General features: G+C 34.8%; 1 protein-coding gene and 1 non-coding gene across 6 annotated transcripts in view; both read right to left on the bottom strand.

Moving 5' to 3' along the window:
• Positions 1-25,851, bottom strand: part of PRPF39 (pre-mRNA processing factor 39) — a 39,639-nt gene that overhangs the window by 3,078 nt on the left and 10,710 nt on the right. Inside the window, exons 1-11 of one of the 5 annotated variants that reach the window (XM_058738944.1) lie at positions 16,984-17,111; positions 16,730-16,798; positions 16,464-16,626; positions 16,217-16,335; positions 10,896-11,063; positions 5,989-6,154; positions 5,423-5,530; positions 3,696-3,860; positions 3,255-3,381; positions 2,586-2,854; positions 1,594-1,778 (exon numbers count right to left, since the gene is read on the bottom strand). In XM_058738944.1, coding sequence (XP_058594927.1) covers positions 1,594-1,778; positions 2,586-2,854; positions 3,255-3,381; positions 3,696-3,860; positions 5,423-5,530; positions 5,989-6,154; positions 10,896-11,063; positions 16,217-16,335; positions 16,464-16,550 — 1,394 coding nt within the window. In that variant the 5' untranslated portion in view covers positions 16,551-16,626; positions 16,730-16,798; positions 16,984-17,111. Of the gene's footprint in view, positions 1-1,593; positions 1,779-2,585; positions 2,855-3,254; positions 3,382-3,695; positions 3,861-5,422; positions 5,531-5,988; positions 6,155-10,895; positions 11,064-16,216; positions 16,336-16,463; positions 17,112-17,579; positions 17,927-25,851 lie in introns of those variants that run through there. The other 4 variants (XM_058738940.1, XM_058738943.1, XM_058738945.1 and 1 more) reach the window with 4 other exon arrangements.
• On the bottom strand, positions 2,418-2,503 carry LOC131518540 (small nucleolar RNA SNORD127). The gene has a single exon (XR_009265205.1). It is a non-coding gene; the product is annotated as a small nucleolar RNA SNORD127 (small nucleolar RNA).

Here is a 25,851-nt window from a genome sequence, read left to right as displayed (position 1 = left end):
CTAAAATTAAAAAGAAATAAAAAATCAGTTCTTACCAATACATACTACCTAAATTCCTAAGTTTCTAATTTCTAAGCTCATCTATGTTTCAGTCAAACCCTTTTTAAATTTCAACTACAACAATCTTAGACCTGATATCCAGACCCTCTATAATTTTATTTGCAAGGACCTGTTATCTTTGTGTTAAGCCTCAGATTTGTCCACATATTACTGCCAATTTCAAATATGTCATTTAATCCCAGTCAAAATTCTTAATAGCTTCCTACTGTCAATCATGGCACTGCGTGTGCTCTGAACCAAGCACAGCACAATCAACATCACACCTTCTACTTCAAAAATCCTCCCATCAAGCAGATGTTACTTTCACATGAACTTTAACTTTCTTCCAAAATTTTATTCTTTCCTTACCAGAATCCCATAGTACCCAAATGAAGCCCCATCTCCTCTGTGAAGGATGACAAATCCATTCTGATCCATAGAAAGCACAGCCTTCTTAACAGTTCTGTGCCACCTCATATACTTACCTATTTCCTCTGATTAAACCATCCAACTAGACTAGAAGCTAGAATTACATATCCCATTTCTTTTGTGCACTTTCTTCAGTGCAAAACAAACAGAAGACACTAAATATACAGCACAGGTGGTTAGCAGCATAGACTTTGAAGCAAGTTCTAATCCCAGTGGCACAATGTAATAACAGCTAACTGACCTTGGAAAAACTTCCTAATCTCTTTAAGCCTCTCTTCATCTATTAAAAGAACAACAGTAGCAACAAAAAAATAAGAACAGTACCTACAGCCTCATTAGACTGTTAGGTATTTTACATTAGACAATTCATGGAAAACATTTACTATGATGTAAAGCACATATATACAACTGTATTAAAATTTAACTTCTGTTAAATGTTTTTTTAATTTTACTCAACCATCAAAAATGTATACACACATACACAAACAGAGACAAATAATCCTCATTTTATCAACAGCTGTTTCAATAGAAATCACTCTAAATTAGGGTAATTAGAGAAGGGACATGCCTTATAAGAACTGTGATAGTTCCCTACTACAATCAGTTAAGAATAGAACAGCAGCAATGCTCTAATCAATACTTCTGCTCTTCTTTTTTGTAAATATAAGTTGCAAACTTGTCCTTTTCCCAAATCCCCTAGAGTACACCCCCTTCCACCACCCTCAACTTTCAGCTTTTTACAATGCATGAAATGAGGCCACTAGGCATCATCTGTGCAACCATACTGTTTCCTCCAATCAGAGATAAAATGGCATCCCTATTCTAGATTAACCACATCCACCTTTTGTGGTGTATATACTGTTCCTGTGTTTCAAGGTTCAAGCCTTGACTCATTTACTTTTTCAAAGGATTTGCTGTTTCTTGCCTTCTCATTGTTTACATTACAATGCCAAAATTTTGAAAACAATTTGAAGGAAAGACAAACCATATATCCTGTTACACATACACATTTGCAAAACTGAATTTACCCCCATATACTTCTACTAATCTTCTACTAATCATTAAACTCATACAAAATTATTAATGCTCATTTATTATTTAAATAATATATAATTAAGATCTTACTTATTAACATCTGAACCAAAATCTTCAAGAAACTCCACTTTTCTCTGAGAAAATGTAATTCTCATTTTAATAGGTAATGAACCATGTATAGCTTTGTCAAAACAATTTAGGATATTTTCTTCATTTTGTTTGAGGTCACCACTATATTCCATTTCAAGTAAATTGAGGTATAACTTTGTATTCTCCTGTGTAAAAAGCAGTATCAATTAATAATATTTCTAAAATGTTTTGATTAGAACAGATATTTAAAATGTCTTAATTTTTATGTCTAAATTTGAAAAATATTGAAAGTCATTAAAATGTAACTCAAGTTAAATATTTTCAGCATACACATAACAGGTGAAAAAACTAATTAGCATACTGATAAGTAATGACATCATCCTGGTATCTCCCCAACTATTAAAATTATTAAATGCCAATAAGTTAAGACCCTGTATCTTATCTTAGGTTTACTGTGGCTTGACCTACCATGACAAATACAAAACATTAAAAAATGGTTTCCACAGTTCCACAGACCTGTCATTAGCTTAAAATCTAAAAAGTAAGAAATTTCCTATACACTGCCTTTTGCCAACCAATATGTAAAACGAAATACTTTAAAAAAGAATCTCACTGTTACAGTTGCTAAAACGTAGACATCTGCCATGTTTTTGTTTATAAAGTACTCTCCCAGGTCCTCTACTTAAAACTATCAGTAAATTTGTTGTGAAATTTCTAAATGTGAGGGAAATACAAAGTGTCACAATGTCTGCGACACTTTTTAACCCAATAATCTTCATTTTCTCAACCTTTTAATACATAATAATTTAAACAATTGTTAAAGATGGCAACATCAGTTTAGAGGGACTGTTGTCTTCATTTAGTAATAAAATATATTACATACAGACCAAATCTTTCATCATAGTTGCCAAAATGGGAAAGAAAAAAAACAAAAACGACCATTTATTTATTTATTTTTTTTATGGAAGATATTCTAAAATACAAATACATACTTTGTCTCTTTCGATTGCTTCCAAAAGCACCTTTCTTGATTTTGGAAGGTTTTTTTGTATTTTGAAAAGATGTCGGGCTAGTTTGATAGCATAAAACGATGATTCATTATTTGATTTAGCATTCTTAATGGCATCCTGAAGCAAATGTTCAGCTTCTTCCATATTTCCATGCCGTCGTTCTAAACTTACTCTTCTCAATCGAACCATTGCCAATCCTAGAACACATTCTTCAAATGTTCTCAAGATATTCCTGGCTTCATTAATATTACCTAGAAATGTTAATTAAATGTTTATGCTTTGATTTAAACTTCTGAAATATCCTTTATGCCAGGTATTGGCAAATAACAGTCCACAGGCTAAATCTAGCCCTCTGCCTGGTTGTTTTTTTTAATTGAAAATAACCGTGCTCATTTATTTATCTACAGATGCTTTTGGGTGGGCTACAATGGCAGGGTTGTCAGGAAAGAGACCATATGGCCTTCCAAGCCTAAAATATTCACTATCTGGCCTTTAATAGGAAAAAAGTTTACCCCCTGAAGGAAGAAAAGCAAAAACAAAAAACAAGACTGACCTCTGCTCTATACCATCCCTCAAGACTCAATTCCTAGAACTTTATCTTGAAGTTAACTTAAAATCCCAAAAATATCAACTGAATTTCCTCATTCTTACCCTGCTGTTCCTCAAAAGCTGCCCAAAGCATATGCACCATGGGTTTCTTTGGGAGATGAATAGTGCAAGCTCTGCTGAAGACATGCCTCACTCCTTCAATGCTATGGTTTTCCATGTACTTGGCATACTACGTACAGAAACAGAGGAAATACTGAATAATTTACAGTTGAACAAGCCATTAAATATGTGACAGAACGATAAAATTCTATTTTTAAACCCATTCAGCACCTTTATTGAACCACTAGACTAGTTTCTGTAAGGAAGGACGAAGAGAGGCAACGAGGTTGGCATATGCAGCAGTCAAATCTGGTTGCAAGCAGACCATCTCCTAATGCAACAGATATAGTTATATGAACAACATTCAACAGAAGTACAAAAAAGGTTAGTCACTAGATCAATGTTTATAATATGTGCAAGTTTCAGAGCATATAATTTTCTTACCTTAATCCAAAACTCCTCATAGAGGGCACATGATATGACACATCTTTCAAAGAGAACCACAACTCGTTCATGAGTCCCGTTTTCTATTTCAAATTCTAAGTATTCTTTCCAGTTTTTTAGTTGTGCCTTCTCCAATGGTTTCACATGAAAATAAGGTCTTTTAATCTGTAACAAAAGTATAACAGGAAAAAAAAAGTAGGACATTGCAACGAAAGAAAACACTAGACTATAGGAACAATACAAACTATCTAAACTATGTACATAATTAATGATGGTGAACCAAGAAAATTTTCATCACCATATTTCATGATAAAAAAAACTTACAACTAAAACCCCTTAAATTTCTTAGGCTTTAAAAATTGAAGAAACAGAATGTATTCTTTATTTATTTAGTCATTTTAATGGCACTACATAATTTTTTTTATTTTCAGCAAACTTATTTCTTTATTGAATAATTTAAAATTGAACAATTATGCTACATAACAGAAAGCAGATCAGTAGGTAACTGGGGCTAGGAGTGGGATACAGGATACTGAATGAAATGGGGCCAAGGGAACTTTCTGGGATGACAGACTAGTTCTATGTCCTAATTGCTGTAGTGTGCCATACCATAATGTACATTATACATGCCAAAACTGAATTTACTAGCCAGTCACAAAAAACCAAATACTGTATGGTTCCACTCTCATATGAAAGGCCAGAATAGGTAAATCTATAGAAACATCAAGGAGATTAGCGGTACCTTAGGGCTAGAGCAGGCAGGTGAGGTAGTAGAGGGGTGACAGCTAAAAAGCAAGGTTTGTTTTGTTTTTTTAATGTGCATGTGCACACGAGCAGGAGAGGGGCAGAGAGAGGAAGAGAGAATCCCAAGCAGACTCCATGCTGTTAGCACAGAGCCCGATGTGGTGCTCTCTCTCACAAACCAGGAGATCATGACCTGAGCCAAAATCAAGAGTTGGATGCTGGGGCACCTGGATGGCTCAGTTGGTTGAGCGACCAACTTCAGCTCAGGTCATGATCTCGCAGTTTGTGAGTCTGAGCCCCGCGTCGGGCTCTGTGCTGACAGCTCAGAGCCTGGAGCCTGTTTCGGATTCTGTCTTCCCCTCTCTCTGCCCTCCCCTGCTCATGCTCTGTGTGTGTCTCTCTCTCCCTCAATAATAAATAAACGTCTTAAAAAAAAAAAAAAAAAAAAAAAGTTGGATGCTTAAGCAACTCAGTGACCCAGGCGCCCCAAGGGTAAGGAATTTGTGAGGTGATGAAAATGTTCCAAAATGCACTATGGTGATTGCTGCATGTATCTATGAATACACTAAGAACTACTGAATTATACACTTTAAATGGGTAAACTATATGGTAAGTGAATTATATCTCGATAAAGCTATTTCAAAAACAAAAATAATTAGAATCTGTGAGGGGAAAACCTTCATTTTACTACACATCTAAAATGGGTGTATTTTGTAATACGTAAAGTATGAACTCAAACTTGATTCTAAAAACAGAACTATAATAAAATGGTTCAGAGTAAACATATCTTGCAAATCAAGTAAATCTGAATTCATTCTATAAGATTCTAAAATTAATAACAGAAAACTGATAATGGTAGAGATAAGTGGGACAAATGTCTTATTACTTAAATAAACAAAATAGTAAAGACATTACTCAAAACGGAAAAATACATTATTCCTATCTTTATATTTTGAAGCCTATTACAAAACAAAAACACTTACACCTTCTTCAAATGTCCACCTTTTACTAACTTCATGCTCATTATAATTAAACATTTCTTGATGAATTTCAATGATTCTATGTCTCATGTTTTCTATTTCTGTAATTAGCTTGGGAAGAAAAAGAAAAAATTTAAATCACACAAGTTAGATAATGAAATTTTTTAATATTACTGCTTACATTTAAGTATTATTCACACCTACTTTAATCTTATAATTGTGATAAGTTTTAAGCTGTTATCAATTATGTGTAAAGTACAATTAACAATACTAAAAGTTAGTTAAAAATCTCCTTAAAAAAACCCACTTTCTCATGTGTGTATTTAAAAGGGGCTAGTAGATCACAACACAGGCAAAATGCCCCTTCTAAGCTATTTCCAGGTGTCTCATAGTAAAATAGATTCTCTACGTTAAATTTGTATTTAAACTACATCACAGCTAAAGAATTCCCACTTGCCTCAATCAGAAATTAATTTTATATGAGCTACTAGTGATACAACACATGAAGTAAAGGGATATAAAGTCTAGTTTCTCATGCATTAAAGGATTTTTTCCCTAAGTTTAGTTACCTTTGCTGGATCTGTTATGTCTTCAATTCCCGATGGTAGATCATCACCAGGAGGACCATCATCACCACTATGTCCATTTACAGAAGCTAATTCCCTTCGCAGCTGAATAAACTGTTCACCAGTTAACAGATCTCTAGGCAAGTTATTCTGTACATGTTCTTTAAATCTAAAAGAAGCCAATGAAAATAAATGCTCTATATACGAAGCGTAATTTTAGATCCCATTTTCAATTACTACTACACATTACTCTTCCAAAAAAATTCTGATTTAAAACCAAACCCTTTCCTTGTCTATGGTGAAAGCTACCACTTGATTAAATGGTCTACAGACAACTTAATTTTCTTCATGCCTTGGCAATGGAATGGAAAAAGCATGGAGAGGCATAAATCCAAATCCTAGTTCTGTCCATTATTAGTTATTTGACTTATGGGAAGTTTTCCCTTCTTTATGTCTTGGCTTTCTCATCTGTAAAATGGCACAATGCTATTTTGCAAAGTTTTCTTTCTTTCTTTCTGCAAAATTACTTTAAAATGAAATAATAGTAATCCCTATTTAAATTATAAATGATCATTTATAAATGATCAACAAACATTTGTAGCTCCTTCCCACTTCTCAATTACTCCTGAATCTGTGTCTGTGCCAAAAACTTCAGTGAAATTGCCCTAATTAAAGCCACCAAGTGCCTTTTACATGCAAAATTAAATGGACACTTGTTTCACAGTACAGCCTCTATCCTAAACGTTATCACTATCACTTAAGTCTTGACTACTTAAGCCCTTTAACCACACTTTCCTTTTAGAACCTTCTTTGCCCTTGGCTCAGAGTTACTGCGTTCTTGGTTTTCTTCCAAGTCTCTGATCCTTGATCTCCTCTGAGGGTTGTCCCTTCCTATCAGTCCCTAAATGTTAGGATTGCCAAGGACTCCATCTGACATTTTGTTCTCATCTATTTTCATTTAATTCATGCCCAATCTTATTAATACAGAAATAATAAGCATCCTATGGTGACTCTAAAAACTATAACTCAAGCCCATACTTTTCTATCCAATTGCCAAAACTCTGCACAAAGAAATAGGTTAATTTTAAGCAAAAAGTGTTTTGGAAAAAAAGTCATTTCATTTTATCCATGCACACTAGTTTATATATATGCAAATTTTAATAAAAAACACCAAGCTAAAGACTTAAAATAGCTACACTATCTAAATTTGGAAATTTTATGCAACATCTTGAACTAATTGTGTCATTTCATCCACAATCAACACCCTCAGCATTTCTAATTTTGATTAATGGTACTGCCAACCACTCAGTTTCTACATCTCTTCTATTTTGCTTTTCTCATTTACATTCCACTGGGTACCAGGTCCTATTGATTTCACCTTCTAAATATGTCTTCATGTCCTCATTTTTCACCTGGATAAATATAAACTGCTCTTCCAGCCTCTAGTCTCACTATTCCCATCTCAACCCCAATATTGCTATAAAAATATTAAAAAGTAAACATGAAAAACAAAATAGTAAACATGATCATATCCTCCCCGCCCCCCCCCCCAGCCCATGTCAAAATAACTTCAGTACATTTACCCTGCATTCAGGCTAAAATCCAATCTCCTTAGATAAAGTCTTTATGCTGATCCAAACCAACCTCTCCAATCAAATTATTACACATAGCTGTATATTTATCTTATGTTCCAACCTTATGCATATTTTCCCAAGTTTCTTAAAACTGATTTAGGCTACTGACACCTGAATTTTTATGGATTTTAAGGCTGTCACTCATGTATGTAAATAACATTGGAAACTAATCTAAATTTTGCATAGTCAATGGATACAGAGGCTTAACTTGGATCCGTTTCACCACTGGGAGACAAAAAATACAGACTTCCTTATTAAAAAAGTTTTTTTAATGAAGAACTCAAAAGTATAGTAAGAAAATGAACAGATTTAATATTCATATAAATATTAAAATTGTTAGGATACAAATAAAAAAACTTTTAACTACTTACAGAGCACAAACTTAAAATAACTGCTATGTTATATAGGAAATTCTTTCAAATGGTGATAAAATAGGAATACTAAGCAGTAATTTTTCATCAGCCTTTTTTCTACTGAAAACTAATTTATTCAATAAAGAATGGCTGAGTATCTAATATACTGAGCCCTATTCCTAGGTATTAAGGATAAAAAGTATCAGTAAGTCTCAGAAACTGACCAATGTGCAAGAACTATATACAAGAGACATAAATTTAAAGTGGTGTTATTAGCATTAAGACAATGTAAACAAATAGGCAGAGTGCTGGCACAAATGACAGAAATACTTTCTATTTTGCTAAACTAGAGAAAGTTTCATATAGAAAACATTAAGCTATCTGGTTTTGAGTCATATGAGCAACCAGACAAATGGGGAAGAAGAAAAGGTATCACAGCCATAGAAGTAAAAAATACTGCCCTTTGGGAAATTATCAGTATTTACATATTATTTCTGGAGCTTAGGAACTACGAGGGCATGGGTCTGAGAAGTTAGATCACATCAACAAAGTCCACATGCTAACAATATTTTAAATTAGATACTTTCTTAAAATAAATAAATAAATAAATAAATAAATAAATAAATAAAAAATAAAATAAAAAAAAAATAAATAAATTAGATACTTTCTTAGAGATGTCATCAGTGTATATCCAGTATACAAACCTACACAACAGAAAAACTATTACAGCACTTAGAACACTTTTTAAAAAAAATATGCGCTTCTGGGGCGCCTGGGTGGCGCAGTCGGTTAAGCGTCCGACTTCAGCCAGGTCACAATCTCGCGGTCCGTGAGTTCGAGCCCCGCGTCAGGCTCTGGGCTGATGGCTCAGAGCCTGGAGCCTGTTTCCGCTTCTGTGTCTCCCTCTCTCTCTGCCCCTCCCCCGTTCATGCTTTGTCTCTCTCTGTCCCAAAAATAAATAAAAAACGTTGAAAAAAAAAAAAAATATATGCGCTTCCTCTTCTACACTTTCAACAAGCTTGACGGCCAACACCATTCACACATAACTTGTTTGAGCCTTTATTTCTACAACTTAAATGGTATATAATCTTTTACATAGCTAGTGCTCAATAAACAACTAAGTAGGAGGAGTGTATTAGGCAAAAGAAAACATTCCCCTAGTTCTCAAAGCAGTTAGTCATGTCATAAGATTTACTTACACAAACACTACTTGTGAGTTTGCTATATACACTGATAAGGAAAATGTCAAAATATTAAAAGAACAAGAGCAGATTAAAGAGCAATATTTGTAATGCAATCCACTAATGTCTATTATAAACATCTATACATTTTTAAAAATCTAGTGGGATATTCATTTAATAACAAAAAAAAAAGATGTGGAGGAAACTATACCAAGAACTTTGGAGCCACACCGTCTAGGTTCCAAACAGCTTCCAACTAACTAACTCTGTGACATCATGCAAGTATTTTAATCTATCTGTGCCTCTACTTCCATAAAATGGGGATAATAATAGTACCTATACCTCAATGGCTTCATGTGAGGATTAAATTAACTATATGGGATTCAGAACAGCATCTCGTACATGGCAAATGGTATATGACAAGTGTTTCCTAATTTATCTTTCTTACCAACAATAAAGTTCTTATTGTCACAGACTTTGTATCTATACGATAGATCCTAGAAAAATTGGCATGTGAAAAGGCACCCTCTTGTTCTCATAAGGATTTTTAAAAACTTTATATTCATTCATTCTTTCAAACATTCACCAAGCATTTGCATATGGGAAGTCTTGTGTTAATAATGTCTTTTAGCAAGTTTCTACCTAGAAACCTGTGCATCTCCTATACTCCATAAAAAAACAAAGACAGTATATTCAGATCTACATCATTCCTATTCCTAAACTGGATCAGCATAACTTCTGTCTTTAGCAAATTGATCCACGGTACTTTTCAGATGCTTCATTAAGTCTTCTACTTTTTCAGTAAAGAAAAATTTAGAAAATCCTTCAAAAAGTACCTAACTTACAGCCTTTAACACAATACTACTTATAAAAATTGTAACATAACTATAGAAAATATGGTAGCTAAAAAAGCAAGTATTTATCAACATAGTGAATACTTACAACACATACTTTCTTGTTCAGAAAGACTTTGAGTCCATATCAGTGGGACACTTTGAGAACATCAGAAAACAGAATGTGGAAATCGTATCACACAGAATTAGTTGTTTTAACAGTACTCATAAAAATGAAATGATACCAGTCAGGACAAATTCATAGTGGAAAATTTAAATGAAATTATTTTTGATTTTGATTTTGATATAAACAGATCTAGATTTACTACATAAATAATAGATCTTTCACAGTTTTGAACATAAGGTATTATATGAATCACAAAAATGTACCTTTAGTACATCATTAAGTTGTTTTTTTTTTAACTTTTTTTTCTTAAGTAATCTCTACACCCAAAGTGGGGGCTCAAACTTAAAACCCTGAGACTGAGTCATATGCTCCACTGACTAAGCCAACCAAGGCATCCTAAGTAAATCATTAAGTTCTAAATAAGCATCTTTATGTGCCATGTACAGTTAATTTAGTACCACAAAAAATAATTAAAATTTGATTCTATTTTCTCATTCTTCACCACTCTGAAATATCTTAGGAGTCCCATTATTCTTCATCTATAAAAGGGGTATAGAGAAACTTCTGTTTAAATATGGTTAAAATTCCTAAACATTTCATAAGGTATGTGGAAAAATATCAAAATTCAAAAGTGTGTAAATTGTGATTATCAAGCAAGAAACTTTATTCCTGTTTGTATCTAAAAGAATCTTACATGACATTTCAAGAGAATTACAATCCTCAATATTAAGAATTACCTGATTAATCATAATATATCTTAATGATCGGACTTTTCCACCCACCTCTGAAAATGATGACTGTACAGCTGTGTTGGAATACCAAGAATGCGATCATATATAGCTGTAACTTCTCTCAGGTTTCCCTGTTCATTTTCCCAGTTTATATACATTTCCCATAGTCTGTCAGATCGGAAATCTGTTCCTGCAGCTAAAACAGCATGCTCGAAAGTTCTGAAAAATCAAATTACTTCTAAGTTATCTTTCCAAGATAAAATCACTTTTAAAATATTATTTCTACACCCTGCAATATATACAGATATCAAATCCTTAAGTTGTACGCCTAAAACTATTATGTCAATTATACCTCAATTTCAAAAAATTTTTAAAAATTAAAACATTATTTCTAAATTTCAGAAGATTATGCTAAATTCAAAATTACATTCAACTGCTTCTCATATAAGCAGGGCGCAAAAAGCAGAAGGAATAACGAAAGTATACAATAACTAATTATTAAAAAAGAGTAAGGAAACAAAAAGGGAATATATGTATGTTTATAGAATTTTATCTTATACAGAATTATAATGCAAAACATACACACTGCAAACATATAGAGTGTCAATGCAGACACTTAAATATTTGTTAAACTTGAAATGTTGAATAGATACATTTAGGGCAGAAGACAGAAACTAATTTTATCTCAATTTAAGGAATAATTTTCTGGAAAAATAACTCCAAGAAGGGACCCAGCTACCTTGTAACGGAATGAGAAGTAGACATATATTTTAAAACTTTCAAAAGTCTCTCCTGCTACGTCTCCAGCTAACTAAAAAATAACTAAAAAACAAAAAAAACACATGTATTTTTAAACTACCTAACTCATTTCAAAGAGATTTTTGTAAGCAATTTTAATCACTGGATTTGACATCCCGATGGGATAAAACATTTAGATACACATTTTCAAAATAAGTATCTTATAATCAACAGGGGTTTTTAACAGTATAAAAGTACCCTGCCTAGATTAACCTACAACTTTAATACAATCCCAATCAAAGCTCTAACAAATTTTGAGTGGGTCAGGTAAAACAAATTCTAACACTGAGCTAACATACAAAAAGGGCAATGCAGTGGCATTTTCCTGAAAGATATCAAAAGAAATTAGGAAGCTATATTAATTAAAAGTATGGCACTAGCCAGGTAACATAAAAATGGATCACAAAATAGTTTCAAGAAAACAAAACAGATCAATGTACATGTGAAAGATTAGTATATGATAAAGAAGTTATTTTAAACCAACATAGAAAAGCCTGACAAAATAAAAGGTTAATTTGTGTCTTAAAAAAGATAACAAATTTAAATGCTAGATGAATAAATGGTAACAAAAAACTATTAAGAAATTAGAAGAAAACACCAGATTTATATATTCTTGACAAGATAGGCACAAAACTCAGACACCAACAAAAGATTAAAGACTGAGCCACATTAAGAAAAAAATGATAAAAAGACATGATAAAGAAACATCCTAAACAAACTTTAAAGAATGTGTTATGTGCTAAAACTGGAGGGATTATGTTAAGATAGGTAATAAAGGATTGAGTGTGTATGTGTGTGCGTGCACATGTGTATGTTTATATCTAACCTTTTTAAGACAGTAAAACACATGTTACTGCCCCTGCAGAATCCCAAAATGATTCAGGAAATTAACACACCAGACACTAAGAAAAGTTGGGGAGTTGGGAGAGGAAGTATGATAAGAAGGTAATGAACTAAAGACAGGATGTTACAAGATTTGTTTAATGAATGGTAAGAAACCTTAAACCCTCTTCTTTTCTGCCCAGCTATGGGATTTCAGGAGCTAGGTATACATTCTCCAGGCAGATCAGATGATCCTTAAATGAGAAACCACCTGACACAGGAGTATGATATAAGAATACCAACACTGGGATTCCCCCAACAAAAACCTGAGTGGCCACTTGATCATGCTACTGTGAAGCTTGCCAGGCCAACTAATAGCCCACAAATAGGACCCACAGAGCTTACATTCCATTTATTAAAATCACATCTTTCACATGAACAGAAATCCAGATATCAGACAAGTCAAGAGACAAAAACAAGTAAACAGAAACACTTTAGAGGAAACAGTGCTGGGAGTAGAGGAAAACATCAACATTTCTTAATACCTTTTAAAAAATAATAAAAATACATTAACTCACATAACAAGAATAGGAGACTATAAGAACAGGAACAATGAGGGACACGTGGGTGGCTTAGTCAGTTAAGCAACCGACTCTTGATTTTGGTTCAGGTCATGATCTCATGCCTCATGGGATTGAGCCCCACACTGTCAGCATGGGGCCTGCTTGAGATTCTCTCTCCTTCTCTCTCTGTACCTCCTCTGCTCGCATACACATGCTGTCTCACAAAAATAAACTTAAAAAAAAAAAAAAAACGGAACAACGAACAAGAAAGATTCTTGGACGTTAAAAAACTGATGGCAGATATTAAAAATCCAATACAAGGGTCACAGAAATACCTCAAAAAGTCAAACAATATCTGACATGAAAAAAAGTAAAAGATAAGAAAATTAAATGACCAAAACAAGATCCAATGTCCAACAACTAAAACAGAGAAAAACATAGAAAGGAAATTAGCAACACAAAAATAAATACAATACTAGTTATTTTGTTTTATTTTAATTTTATTAAGTACACTCTACACCCAACATGTAGCTTAAACTCACAACCCCAAGATCGAGAGCTGCATGTTCTATGGACTAAGCCAGCCAGGTACCCTAATAATAACATTTCTCAGAACAGAAAGACATGAGCACCCTAGACTGAAAAGACCCACTAAGTAAAACACAATGAATTAGAAAAAGAAAACCCACGCCAAAGCATATCATTAGAAAACTGTATTTTGGGGGCTCCTGGGTGGCTCAGTTGGTTAAGCATCTGACTCTTGCCTTCAGCTCAGGTTATGACCTCACAGCTCATGAGATCAAGCCCATGTCTGTGTTAGTAGCACAGAGCCTGCTTGGGATTATCTCTCTTCCTCTCACTCTGCCCCTCCCCTGCTCACACTCTCTCAAAATAAGTAAATAAACAAAGATCTACTCTTTAAACAAAAAAACAAACAAAACTGCATTTTTATCAAAGATACATCATTTTATAAGCTTCCATGAGGAAAAACAAGTCATAAAAAGGGAATCCAGAAGAGCATTATCATACTTCTGCATAACAACACCAGAAGCAATATGAGAATGGAGAGATGCCTTCAAAGCCCTAAGGAAAAATTACTTCCAACTCGAAGTTCTATACCCCATTGGACCATCAACTAAGTGTTTCAGGCATACAAAATCTTAATTTTTTTTTTCATCCCAAGCATCCTTTATCAAGAAGTTACACTCCTCTAAAGGCACACATCAATCAAGAAAAAGTAGCATCTAATAAACTCTCAAAAATAGAGCCTGAAACCCAGGAAAGAAGTAAAGACATATGCTAGAATTAGGAGAAGAAGGAAATTCCAAAATAACTGCTGTACGATAGATAGAAACAGAGACTAATCCAGACTACAGAAAAGAAGGTTCCAAGAAGAATACCCCGCCAAGAGGAAGAGTAAAAAATGGAATTTCTATATTTCTGAGTATAACTTTAACAGTTTTCAGATTAAGTAGAATAACACTAGATATATACACTTTTTTAGCTTCAAAAAATGACTTAACAAAGCATTCATACATCGTGGGAAGTCTGTATTAGTACTGACTACTGAAATTAGCTGTTGGGAGGGAGTGGGAAATTTTAAATGTTCAAAGAAAAACTAAGCAAATGGGAAAAAAGAGGGAGATGTAAGAAAGGGTAATTAACTCCAAGAAAAATAGAAGGCTTTGAAACCTATCTATTGTGGAAAATAAGTAAAGGGAAAACAGAGTATACATTAGCTAAAGTTCTCCTCTACCATCACAGAATCTTAAGAACTGAAGAGACAGAAAAGAGCAGTAAAGAATTGCTATTATAAACATGTGGGAGGGGCGCCTGGGTGGCGCAGTCGGTTAAGCGTCCGACTTCAGCCAGGTCACGATCTCGCGGTCCGTGAGTTCGAGCCCCGCGTCAGGCTCTGGGCTGATGGCTCGGAGCCTGGAGCCTGTTTCCGATTCTGTGTCTCCCTCTCTCTCTGCCCCTCCCCCGTTCATGCTCTGTCTCTCTCTGTCCCAAAAATAAATAAAAAATGTTGAAAAAAAAAAAAATAAATAAACATGTGGGAAAATGTCAGAAAAAACAGCTAAAATAGTTCAACAGGGGTTTAACACTTAAGCAGTTTAACACTGACTTTTTAAACTATATGCACATACTTTTTTTTTTTTTTTAAATATTTATTTATTTTTGAGAGATAGAGTGAGACAAAGTGAGACTGGGGGAGGGGCAGAGAGAGAGGGAGACACAGGATTGGAAACAGGCTCCAGGCTCTGAGCTGTCAGCACAGAGCCTGACGCGGGGCTCGAACCCACAGACTGTGAGATCATGACCTGAGCCGAAGTCGGACGCTCAACCGACTGAGCCACCCAGGCGCCCCTATATGCACATACTTTGATAAAAAAAAGAAAACACATTTTAAAATGCCTATAATCAGTAAGAAAAAGACAATCCAAAAGTAAAAAGAGCAAATGATATGAACAGGCAATGAGTAAATGGCTTATACGAGTATATGAAAAAAACAACAAACTAGGATGAACAATCTAGAGATACACAAACTAAAATAACGAGCTACCACTGGAAGTGGCGTGGACAGCTTTGGGAAATAAGACTACTCATGTATACTGTGGGAATTTAAAAATGATACCACTTTTGAAATAACACTTGATAAAACTTAGCCCTGGATTCTCTTTGACAGAAATTCCATTTCTAGCATGCTCTACATAAATAATGACTTTGTACAGACATGTTTACTACAGCACTGATTATTTCCCATGAATAAGGATTTGGTCAAATAAAAGATAGTACCTTTGACACTACAAAAAACTTATGCAATGGTTAAAAATATACAGTAGGGAGAGATTCCAAAGCATTCTGTTATATTTTTTAAAAAATCATATATGTACAAAATGCACACATGTATGTACATCTATGTATGTATTAAAGAACACACAATTCATAAACCACAAAAGAAATGGGATTGGGGACATAAAGAACAGAGGTGTCAAATGAAGGAGGATATTTTTATTTGCAATTTTTATATTCATGCATTAAGTTTATTACATGTATCATTTTTTTAAATAGTGAAAAAGAAATACATGTTAAACATTCAGTTTACCATTCATAAGTAGTTCTATTATCAACATCAGAATACTTATTCCTACTTTGAATACATTTGAATATCAATGTTTCCCATACCCTCTTATTGTGCTGTTTGTCTCAGGATCACCAGGGTCCAATGTTTCTTTTAAGAAGTTTATATAATGTATCCATAGGTCAACACTAAGAGGTATTGCCTGAAGCCCCCGCCGATACACCTAAGAAGAAAACAACAAACTGTACTTCAAATATTTAATTACTTCTTAACAGAGAGGCAACACTGTGTTATCCGGTGAACCTTAGAAATACTAATTACTGGAATTTTGTTTAAATAATCTACCATTACCATTTGGGTGGAGGTTGGATAGAACATGGCAATGTTCTGATCCCCACGTGCAGAGTCTTGATCTTCAAAGCGCAGCAGTCCCTGCATTCTGACCGGGTTGTGTGGGCAGGCTTTGGGTTACAGACCATAGGGCACAGACCCATTAGAGCATCAATGACAGCGTCTGACCAAAAATGCAATAAGACGTAGCAAATGTGACTAGCAAACCAACTATATTGTTTGGAAAATGAGAAATAAATGTAAGTGAGAGAAAAGCCCTGCCCTACTTGTTAAGCTGCAGTGTAATACAGAGGCTTGCACTGCAAAGCTTGACAAACTGTAGAGGTTTAACGCACCTGCCAACAAAGAGAGAAAATATTAGCTACAAATGCCACAAGAGTGACAAATGCAAATAAAATACCCTATAAAATTGTTTGACCATAAATCGTAGGTACTGCCAGCCAAAAAAAAAAGTCTTTGTTTTGTTATTATTTGGCTTACAGTACCTAATGGAGACAATTTTATTCAGTAATGTACGCACCTCATCTGATTGTTTAATGTTGTCATGCCGCTTTTCAAGGTCTGCATACTTTTTCCAGTAACCATAGCAATACGGATAGTGTATGAAAAATTTGTCAAACGCTTTCCTGGCAGCCATCAAGTGATTCTGATGAAAATAAAACAAGGTGTTTAAAAACCTTGGAGGTTTCTGTCAGAAAATATTTATTATTTCTTCCAAATGTAATATCTCAAAATAAATGACAGGTTTAAAAACCACACACACAACATCTCTTTTTCCTGCATATACAATCTTAATCCTTTGAAACAAAAGGACATAATTCTGTTGAATAGCAAGGTATTCAAAGGTAACCTTTTAATTCAGTGATTCTACACATGCATGCATGCACACACACACCAATTTTTACAAATGTCAGACTTTGAGTCTATTAATATTGTCTTTCCATAACATACAAATGCTATGAAAGTTATCCTTTGAAGCCAAAATGTACATATCCAATGTTATTCAACTTAATCTGAAAATTATAAAAGATGCAACTTTAATTACAAAACAATAAAGCCTCATCAGGTATTACTTGATTAACCTGTCCCTCTAGTCCCATTTAAATAGTTACTAACCTCCTGTTCTACATACTGAAGCAAATATACCCAGCCTGTAAAATCCTGAGGATTGTTTTCTACAGTTTTCCAGAATTTTTCATATTCAGGAGGGAAATTTGCTTCCGTTTCTGTCACTGGAAGGTCCACAACATTTGTTATTTCATTTTCTTCTGTAGATGTATTCACATTAGGAGATCCATCAGGGGACTGTTCCATTTCTGTAACATTCATAATCTCAGTACTGAAATCAGCAGACTGTTCTACCACTACCTCTGAACTGTTGCCTGTGCTGCCATTAGTAGAATTTCTGTACTCTTCCATGTGAGAATTTTGCATAGTTGCTTATTTTGTCTTCAGTTAATGATCTGTGGAAACACAAAGAGGAACATCTTCTAAATGTTTATTTGTCATCATCGAAATCACCTTTTAAAAGCCGCAGTTACTAAAGCAATAGTAATTTAGTTACTAAAGCAATATAGTAATTTCATTCTGATCTCTCCTGTAAGTTATTATTAGCAAGTTTATTAGTTTCTGTATTTAAATTTTTTTGTTTATTTATTTATTTTGAGAGAGACAGAGCCAGCACAAGTGGAGGAAGGGCAGAGAGAAAGAGAGAGGAAGAGAGAATCTCAAGCAGGCTCCCAGCTGCCGGCGCAGAGTCCAATGTGGGGCTTGAAACCGTGAGATCATGACCTGAGCTGAAAGAAAGAGTCAGACGCTTAAATGAGTGACCCAGGTGCCCTATTAGTTTCCGTACATATAAAAAAATAAAAAATTAAATAAAAAATTAATGTTTATCTATTTTTGAGAGAATGCAAGTAGGTGAGGGGCAGAGAGAGAGGGAAACACAGGATCTGAAGCAGGCTCCAGGCTAGTTTCTATATAATAAATGAATTTCTATAACATCTAAATTTCCCCAAAATTTGCTATTTCATTGCTGGGTGCTTGAGTAAAAGTGAAGTAAAGATGGATTTAATTCATTCTTCAATAACTGAGTGTTATGCCTGCTCCCTCAAAATAATCATATCTAGAATTCAATGTTTCCTAGCTAGCTAAAAATAAAAAACCCAATGTCTAAATTTATCTTGCTATTAATCCTGGAAAACCAAAATATCTTTAATATTTGTTCTGTAGGATAAAAATAAAATTAACAGGGGCGCCTGGGTGGCTCAGTCGGTTAAGCGTCCAACTTCAGCTCAGGTCACGATCTCACGGTCCGTGGGTTCGAGCCCCGCATCGGGCTCTGGGCTGATGGTTCAGAGCCTGGAGCCTGCTTCTGATTCTGTGTCTCCCTCTCTCTCTGCCCCTCCCCTGTTCATGCTCTGTCTCTCTCTGTCTCAAAAATAAATAAACGTTAAAAAAAAAAATTAAAAAAAAAATTAACAAAACATATTCTGGTCTTGGATATAAATGTTTCAGAGAGAGGTTCATTACTTAGCTGAGGATAAAGTTTTAGGAAGGAGAAAGAAAACACACATACTTATAAATTTTAAAACTGCTAGCAACTAGGTTTAACTTTTTTAATTTATTTTGAGAGAGAGAAAGCACGCACACGAGCATGCACAAGAGCAGGGGAGGAGCACAGTGAGAGGTAGAAAGAGAGAATCTCAAGCAGACTTCATGCTGTCAGAGCAAAGCCCGACACAAGGCTCAATCCCACAAACTATGAGATCATAACTTGAGCTGAAACCAAGAATCAGATGCTTAACCAGCTGAGCTACCCAGGTACCCTTAGGTTTGATTTTATTACAGAAGATACAAAATAAGATTTAAAAAAATTAAAGTGATTTTTTAATGAATAAAGTTATTAAAAATACATTTATGAAAGTTTGACAATCTGGATAGCAACTGCATAGTCTTTTAAATTAAATCATCTCAGGGGTGCCTGGGTGTCTCAGTTAAGCATCCAACTTTTGATTTCGGCTCAGGTCATGATCTCATGTTTTGTGATATCCAGCCCTGCATGGGTTCCATGCTGAGAAATGGAGCCTGTTTGGGATTCTCTCTCCCCCATCTGTCTGTACCTCCCGTGCTCATGCTCTACCCCCCATAAATAAACATTTTTGAAATATAATAAATTAATCTTCTCATTTAGAGCACAAAATAGTAAGAGATTATTCTTTCATCCTATAAAATTTTTTTAATGTTTATTTTGAGAGAAAGAGAAGGAGAGAGCTTACATGCACAAGCGAGTTGGGAAGGGGCGCAGAGAGAATCCCAAAGCAGGCTCCAAACTCTGCGCCGAGCCTGACGCAGGGGTATCTCATGACCTGAGCCAGTATCAAAAGTCAGACCCATAACCAACTGAGCGACCCAGGCACCCCTATCCTATAAAATATTAACGCAATAGATTTTAACAGCTGGCTTCATCCCTTTCACTAACAGTTAAAATAGAAACTGAATCATTAAATCATAAAACGTGTCTTATTTATTAAAGTGAGGGATTATTCTCAAAACTAAACAGACCATAAAACTGATTTACTCTTAAAATATGCTCAGAATACACAATTACTTAATATAGTACAATATAATTAAAAAGATGACTAAGACTCTAAGTAATTCAAAAAAAGAAATGAAAGTGACCAATAAACATGAAAGCATCATATCTTTACTAAGAAGGATGTAAATTAAAATGAGATATTAAATTGGCAACAATTAGAAAGATATCTCTTGGGTGGACAGTCAAGTAAAATGTACCAAATGGAAATTGTGTGTATTTCATGTTATAGAAATAATCACACAAAAACATTTATTTGTTCAAAAGCATTCATTACAACACTGTATAACAGCAACCAGAGAAGGAAGTACTAACAGAATTGCTTTAGTAAATGGCATATTTATACAAAATAATAATTAAAAAGGAAATACATACATTTGTATTGATATAGAAAGATGTTCATTATGTATATACTATATACATGAAAACACAGAGACACACAGGTATTTATACCAAATAAAATGAAACACAATAAAAATATTTGATATTAACACCTGTTCTCCCTATGTAACTGGGCTGATGATTACTTCTTTTGGCTTATCTGCAATAATTTGGCTCAAGCAAAGGAAAAAAGGAGGTGTTTTGTTTCGTTCTAAGAAAAGCCAGCTATGCATGCCAATGGCTGCCTGGCTGCCTTTTTTTTTAATGTCTACTTTAAAAAGCTGGGTTTCCCGGGGGTGCCTGGATAGCTCAGTCGGTCGGTTAAGGTACAACTTCGGCTCAGGTCATGATCTCAGGGTTTGTGGAATTCAAGCCCCGCACTGGGCTCTCTGCCGTCAGCACAGAGCCCACTTAGGATCCTCTATCTCTCTGTCTGCTCCTTCCAAGTTCATGTGCACACATACATACACACTCTCTCTCTCTCTCAAAAATAAATAAACATTTTAAATGAAACCTTAAAAAAAACAACTGAGTTTCCTTACAGTCTATAGAGAAATTCTCAAATGCAGCTCCACGCAATAGTCACCTAGTAGGCCATTTTTTTTAAATACAGATTCCTTGGTCCCAACCCCAATGATTCTGAGATGCAGACTCAGCCCCAGAAAGTTGTACTTCTACCAAGTTCTCTAAGTAACTCAGAAGAACAGAAACTTACTCATGGGTAAACTCTGAACAATGGAACCACTGGATCAAAGAATACGTGTATATTAAATCTGAGAAGATGCTGACATTTCACCTCTAGAAAAATTGCATTAGCATGTGGCAAGACACTGTTAGTTGCCTAATCCAATATCCCCTCTCACCATCTTCCTAATAAAACACTGTTCTTGGTCAAAGTAGCAATATACCTAATCCCATATAAGGAAGGAATCATGAGACTGAAAAAGACATCTGCTACAGAGCCCTGGGAAAGATTCTGCTTTTCTGATTAAACGGAACAGTCACAAATAGTGTAGGTTCTACCAATTTCTTCTCACCTTGAACATTATCATATCTAAAACAACCTATGTCCGTGAAGCAGTCAATTAGGGGTTGGCCAGGAAAATTAAGAGAGCCAGCCCTGGGCACCTGCTGGCTCAGTAGGAAGAGCGTGCAACTCTTAGTTTGAGCCCCACATTGGGTGTAGAGATTACTTAAATAAACATTTTTTTTTTCAAACATGCCAAGGGCACCGGGGTGGCTCAGTCAGTTAGGTGTCCAGCTCTTGATTTTTGGCTCAGGTTATGATCTCATGGTTCAGAGTATCGAGCCCCACGTCAGGCTCTGTGCTGATAGTGTGGATTCTCTCCCTTCCTCTCTCTCTGCCCCTCCTCTGCTCTCTCTCTCAAAATAAATATTTTAATTAAAAAAAAAATCTCAAATGCCAGCCCTAACATCATCAAGCTACTAATAACACAATGTCAACTTCACACAGTACGAGAAAGTAAGTCCCTATTAGTTTAAACTACTATCAATAGACAGGTTTTCTATTATTTGCAGACAAATGAAGTCCTAATTTCTATTACTTGCAGACAAATGAAGTCCCACTAACAATGCATTAGAATGGCCATTTCTCCATTTCCCCTTGTCAGCTGTAAGTACCATAAAACTTAATTTTTGTTTATCTGATTAAAAAAAAAAAAGTAGTACCTCACTGTGATTTGCATTTAACTATGAAAAAGCCAAATTTCTATTTTTTTCTTTTTTTCTTAAATGCCTTTTCACAACCTATATTCACATTTTCTATTGCATTACTAATTTTTATTCTTATTCGCTTATATAAGTTCTTTGTAAACTAAGGAAATATGATCTTCATTGTAAAACATTTTCTGTGAGTTTGCCTTCTTACTAGCTTATGTGTATAGAAGGTCAATTGTCAAACAGATATGAAATCCAAACTTTAATACATGTTTAAAACATTATTTAAAAATACAGTATGAAGCAAATTTTTTCCCAAAAAAGAAATTTAACATATTAAATCAGGAGACTTTTTGAGGCTGAATGCCACTGGAAGAATTAACTATAATCAGCTAAATCTAAGGAATGTTAAAAAAGAAGTGGGAAGGGATGGGAAGAGTAGAGAGAAGAAAAAAATAAAAAAAGATGAGGGGGGAATTCAGATGGAAACAAAAAGTTTTTAATGCCTGATGTATATCCAGTACTATATTACATTGCTGGTAGAGCATACCTAAGTATAAGATAAAGTTCTTATCAATTCAGTGGGAGAGAGATCAAAAAACCAGGCAAAACAGAGAGAATTTCAAATGAAACAAAGTTTAGAGAAATCAACTGAAAATTACAGCCATCTAGAAGAGCCTCATGAAATACAGAACGTGGTCTTAACTTTGAAAAGCTGTAAGTTTTAGAATAATAGGAAAATAATTACTCCAGAATAGAAGAAAAGTCCACTTGACTTGATAGAATAATCTTTCTTGACAGACAAACAGGTAGAAATTAGGACTGATTCAGAGACAAGAGAAACTGACCAGAATGAACAGGGTTTTATGGGGAAAGTGGAAGGTAAGCAGCAGGTAAGCAGGGTAGAGCCAGAGGGATTTGAGAAGAAAAGACAGAGATAAAGTCTACAGAGGATTCTGAGAAGAAATAAAACAAGCAGCAATCTCACCAGTATATAGTATAGGAGAATTCAAAGTACAGTATTACACTACCAGAAAAAATAAGTTACTGCGATGACTGATTAATGTCCTAAGCTTTTCCAGGCTTAAGCCATTTGAAAGCCTAGAAAAAGGCAAAGAAGTTCTCAATTTATTTTTTCCTTTTTCCCCCCTTCTTTAAAGAAAAGACACATTTGAAGATTAATATGCAAATCAGTCACTGACTTGTGTCCTTTTATTTCAAAGCCACTCAAAAAAACAAAGAATGTTGGCTGATACATTGAGTCATTTACTACCAGCCCTACTCTAATAGCACACTTAAGTGGAACAAAATGGTTTCTTCTGGAATCAGCAAATTTACCACACCCCTGCATCTTCAGACATTATCAATTACTCCACACCCTGCAATTAAAGTGTTGTAAGAAGAATTAAGAACATCATCCTTACCCTTAGGGAGATCATTTTTTCTGATTACTCCAAAAATCACATAGCCAAAAGAATACACTAAAGTTATTTTTCAGTAAGTTATTCCAACACATTCTTCATAATGTGGCAATTAACTGGTCTCACTTTATTAACAACAATAACTTCCAATTAGCAAAACCGCAAAGGGGTAAAAAATAACAAAAGGAAGAAGACAACAGCATGGTTTTAGCATAAAAACAAACGCACCAATAGAACAAAGAGCCCAGAAAGAAACTTTTGCATATATAAATGATTTTCTTTTTAAGTTTTTATTTAAATTCTAGTTAGTTAACATATAGTATATTGGCTTCAAGAGAATTCAGTGATTCATCACTTACCTGTAACATCCAGCGCTCATCAGCTCATCCAGCGCTTAATACCCATCACCCATTTTAGCCCATCCCCCACCCACCACCCCTCCCACAACCCTGTCTTTGTTCTCTGTATTTAAGAGTCTCTTATGGTTTGCCTCCCTCTCTCCACGCTCCCCCAACTTACCCTATGTGCATCTGTTTTCTTTCTTAAGTTCTACATATGAGTGCAGTCATATGGTATTTGTTTTTCTCTGACTTATTTTGCTTAACATAATATACTCTAGCTCCATCCATGTCGTTGCAAATGGCAAGATTTCATTATTTTTGACGGCTGAGTAATATTCCATTATACACATGTACATATGTATGTATGTTTACACACACACACACACACACCAACTCTTTAACCATTCATCAGTCAATGGACATTTGGGCTCTTTCCATAATTTGGCTGTTGTTGATAATGCTGCTAAAAACATCGGGGTTCATGTGCCTCTTTGGATCTGTATTTTTGTATCTTTTGGGTAAATACCTCATGGTGCAATTGCTGGGTCACAGGGTGGTTTTATTCAACAAGGCTACTAAGATCACTCCATGAAGAAAGGGCAGTATCTTTAACATGTGGTGCTGGGAAAACTGGATATTCACATGCAAAAGAATGGAATTGGATCGTTACTTTATACCATATACAAAAATTAACTCAAAATGGATTAAAAACCTGAATGTAAAACCTAGAAATATAAAACTTCTAAAATAAAACGTATGGGAATCTTCATTACATTGAATTTGGCAATGATTTCTTGGAAATGACACCAAAAACAAAGAGAACAAAAGTAAAAACAGACAAATAGGCTACAGCAAACTTTACAACTTTTGTGGATCAAAGAACACAATCAACAGAGTGAAGTGGCAACCTACAGAAATAGGAGGAAATATTTGCAAATCTTATATCCAATTGGGGTTAATATCCAGGATATGTAAAGAACTACAACTCAGTAACAACAGCAAAAAAAAAAAAAAAAAAAAAACAAAACAAACTTGATTTAAAAATGGGCAAAGGACAGGGCACGTGGGTGGCTCAGTCGGTTGAGCATCTGACTACAGCTCAGGTCATGATCGCAGTTCGTGAGTTCGAGCCCCACATCAGGGTCTGTGCTGACAGCTTGGAGCCTGCTTCGGAGTCTGTATCTCCCTCTCTCTCTCTCTGCCCCTCCCCTCCTTGGTGTGTGTATGTCTGTCTGTCTGTCTCTCTCTCTCTCAAAAATAAACATTAAAAAAAAATTTCTAAGAAAAAAAAAGGGCAAAGGACTTCAATGGACATTTCTCCACAGATGATGTGCAAATGGCCAGGAAGCATATGAAAAGATGCTCAATATCACAAATCATCAGAAAAATGCAAAACAAAATCACAATGAGGTATTACCTCACATCTGTTATGATAACTACTATCAAAAAAACAGAGGGGTGCCTGGGTGGCTCAGTCGGTTAGGTGTCCAACTCTTCATTTTGGCTCAGGTCATGATCTCATGGGGTGTGGGATTCTCTCTCTCTCTCTCCCTCTCTCTCTGCCCCTCCTGCACACTCTCACTCTCAAACTAAATAAATAAACTTAAAAAAAACAGAAAATAACAAGTGTTGGTAAAGATGAGGAGAAACTGGAATCCTCATACACTGTTAGTGGAATTGTAAAATGATGCAACTGCTATAAAAAATAGTATGGAGTTTCCTGAGAAAAGTAATAACAAAACTACTATATATGACCTAAGAATCCCACTTGGTACATATCCAACTAAAAGCAGGGACCCAAAGAGCTATATGCACATCCATGTTCATTAGCAGCACTATATGCAACAGCCAAAAGAAGGAAGCAAACCAAATGTCCATTGACAGATAAATAATATGTGGTAGATACAATGAAATATTATTCAGCCTTTAAAATGGAGGAAATCCTTTCATATTCTATATGGATGAACCTTGAG

This window comes from Neofelis nebulosa, chromosome 7 (assembly GCF_028018385.1).
Source record: "Neofelis nebulosa isolate mNeoNeb1 chromosome 7, mNeoNeb1.pri, whole genome shotgun sequence".
Lineage (NCBI taxonomy): Eukaryota > Metazoa > Chordata > Mammalia > Carnivora > Felidae > Neofelis > Neofelis nebulosa.
The sequence above is the reverse complement of the archived record's forward strand: the minus strand, read 5'-3'. Positions and strand labels throughout refer to the sequence as shown.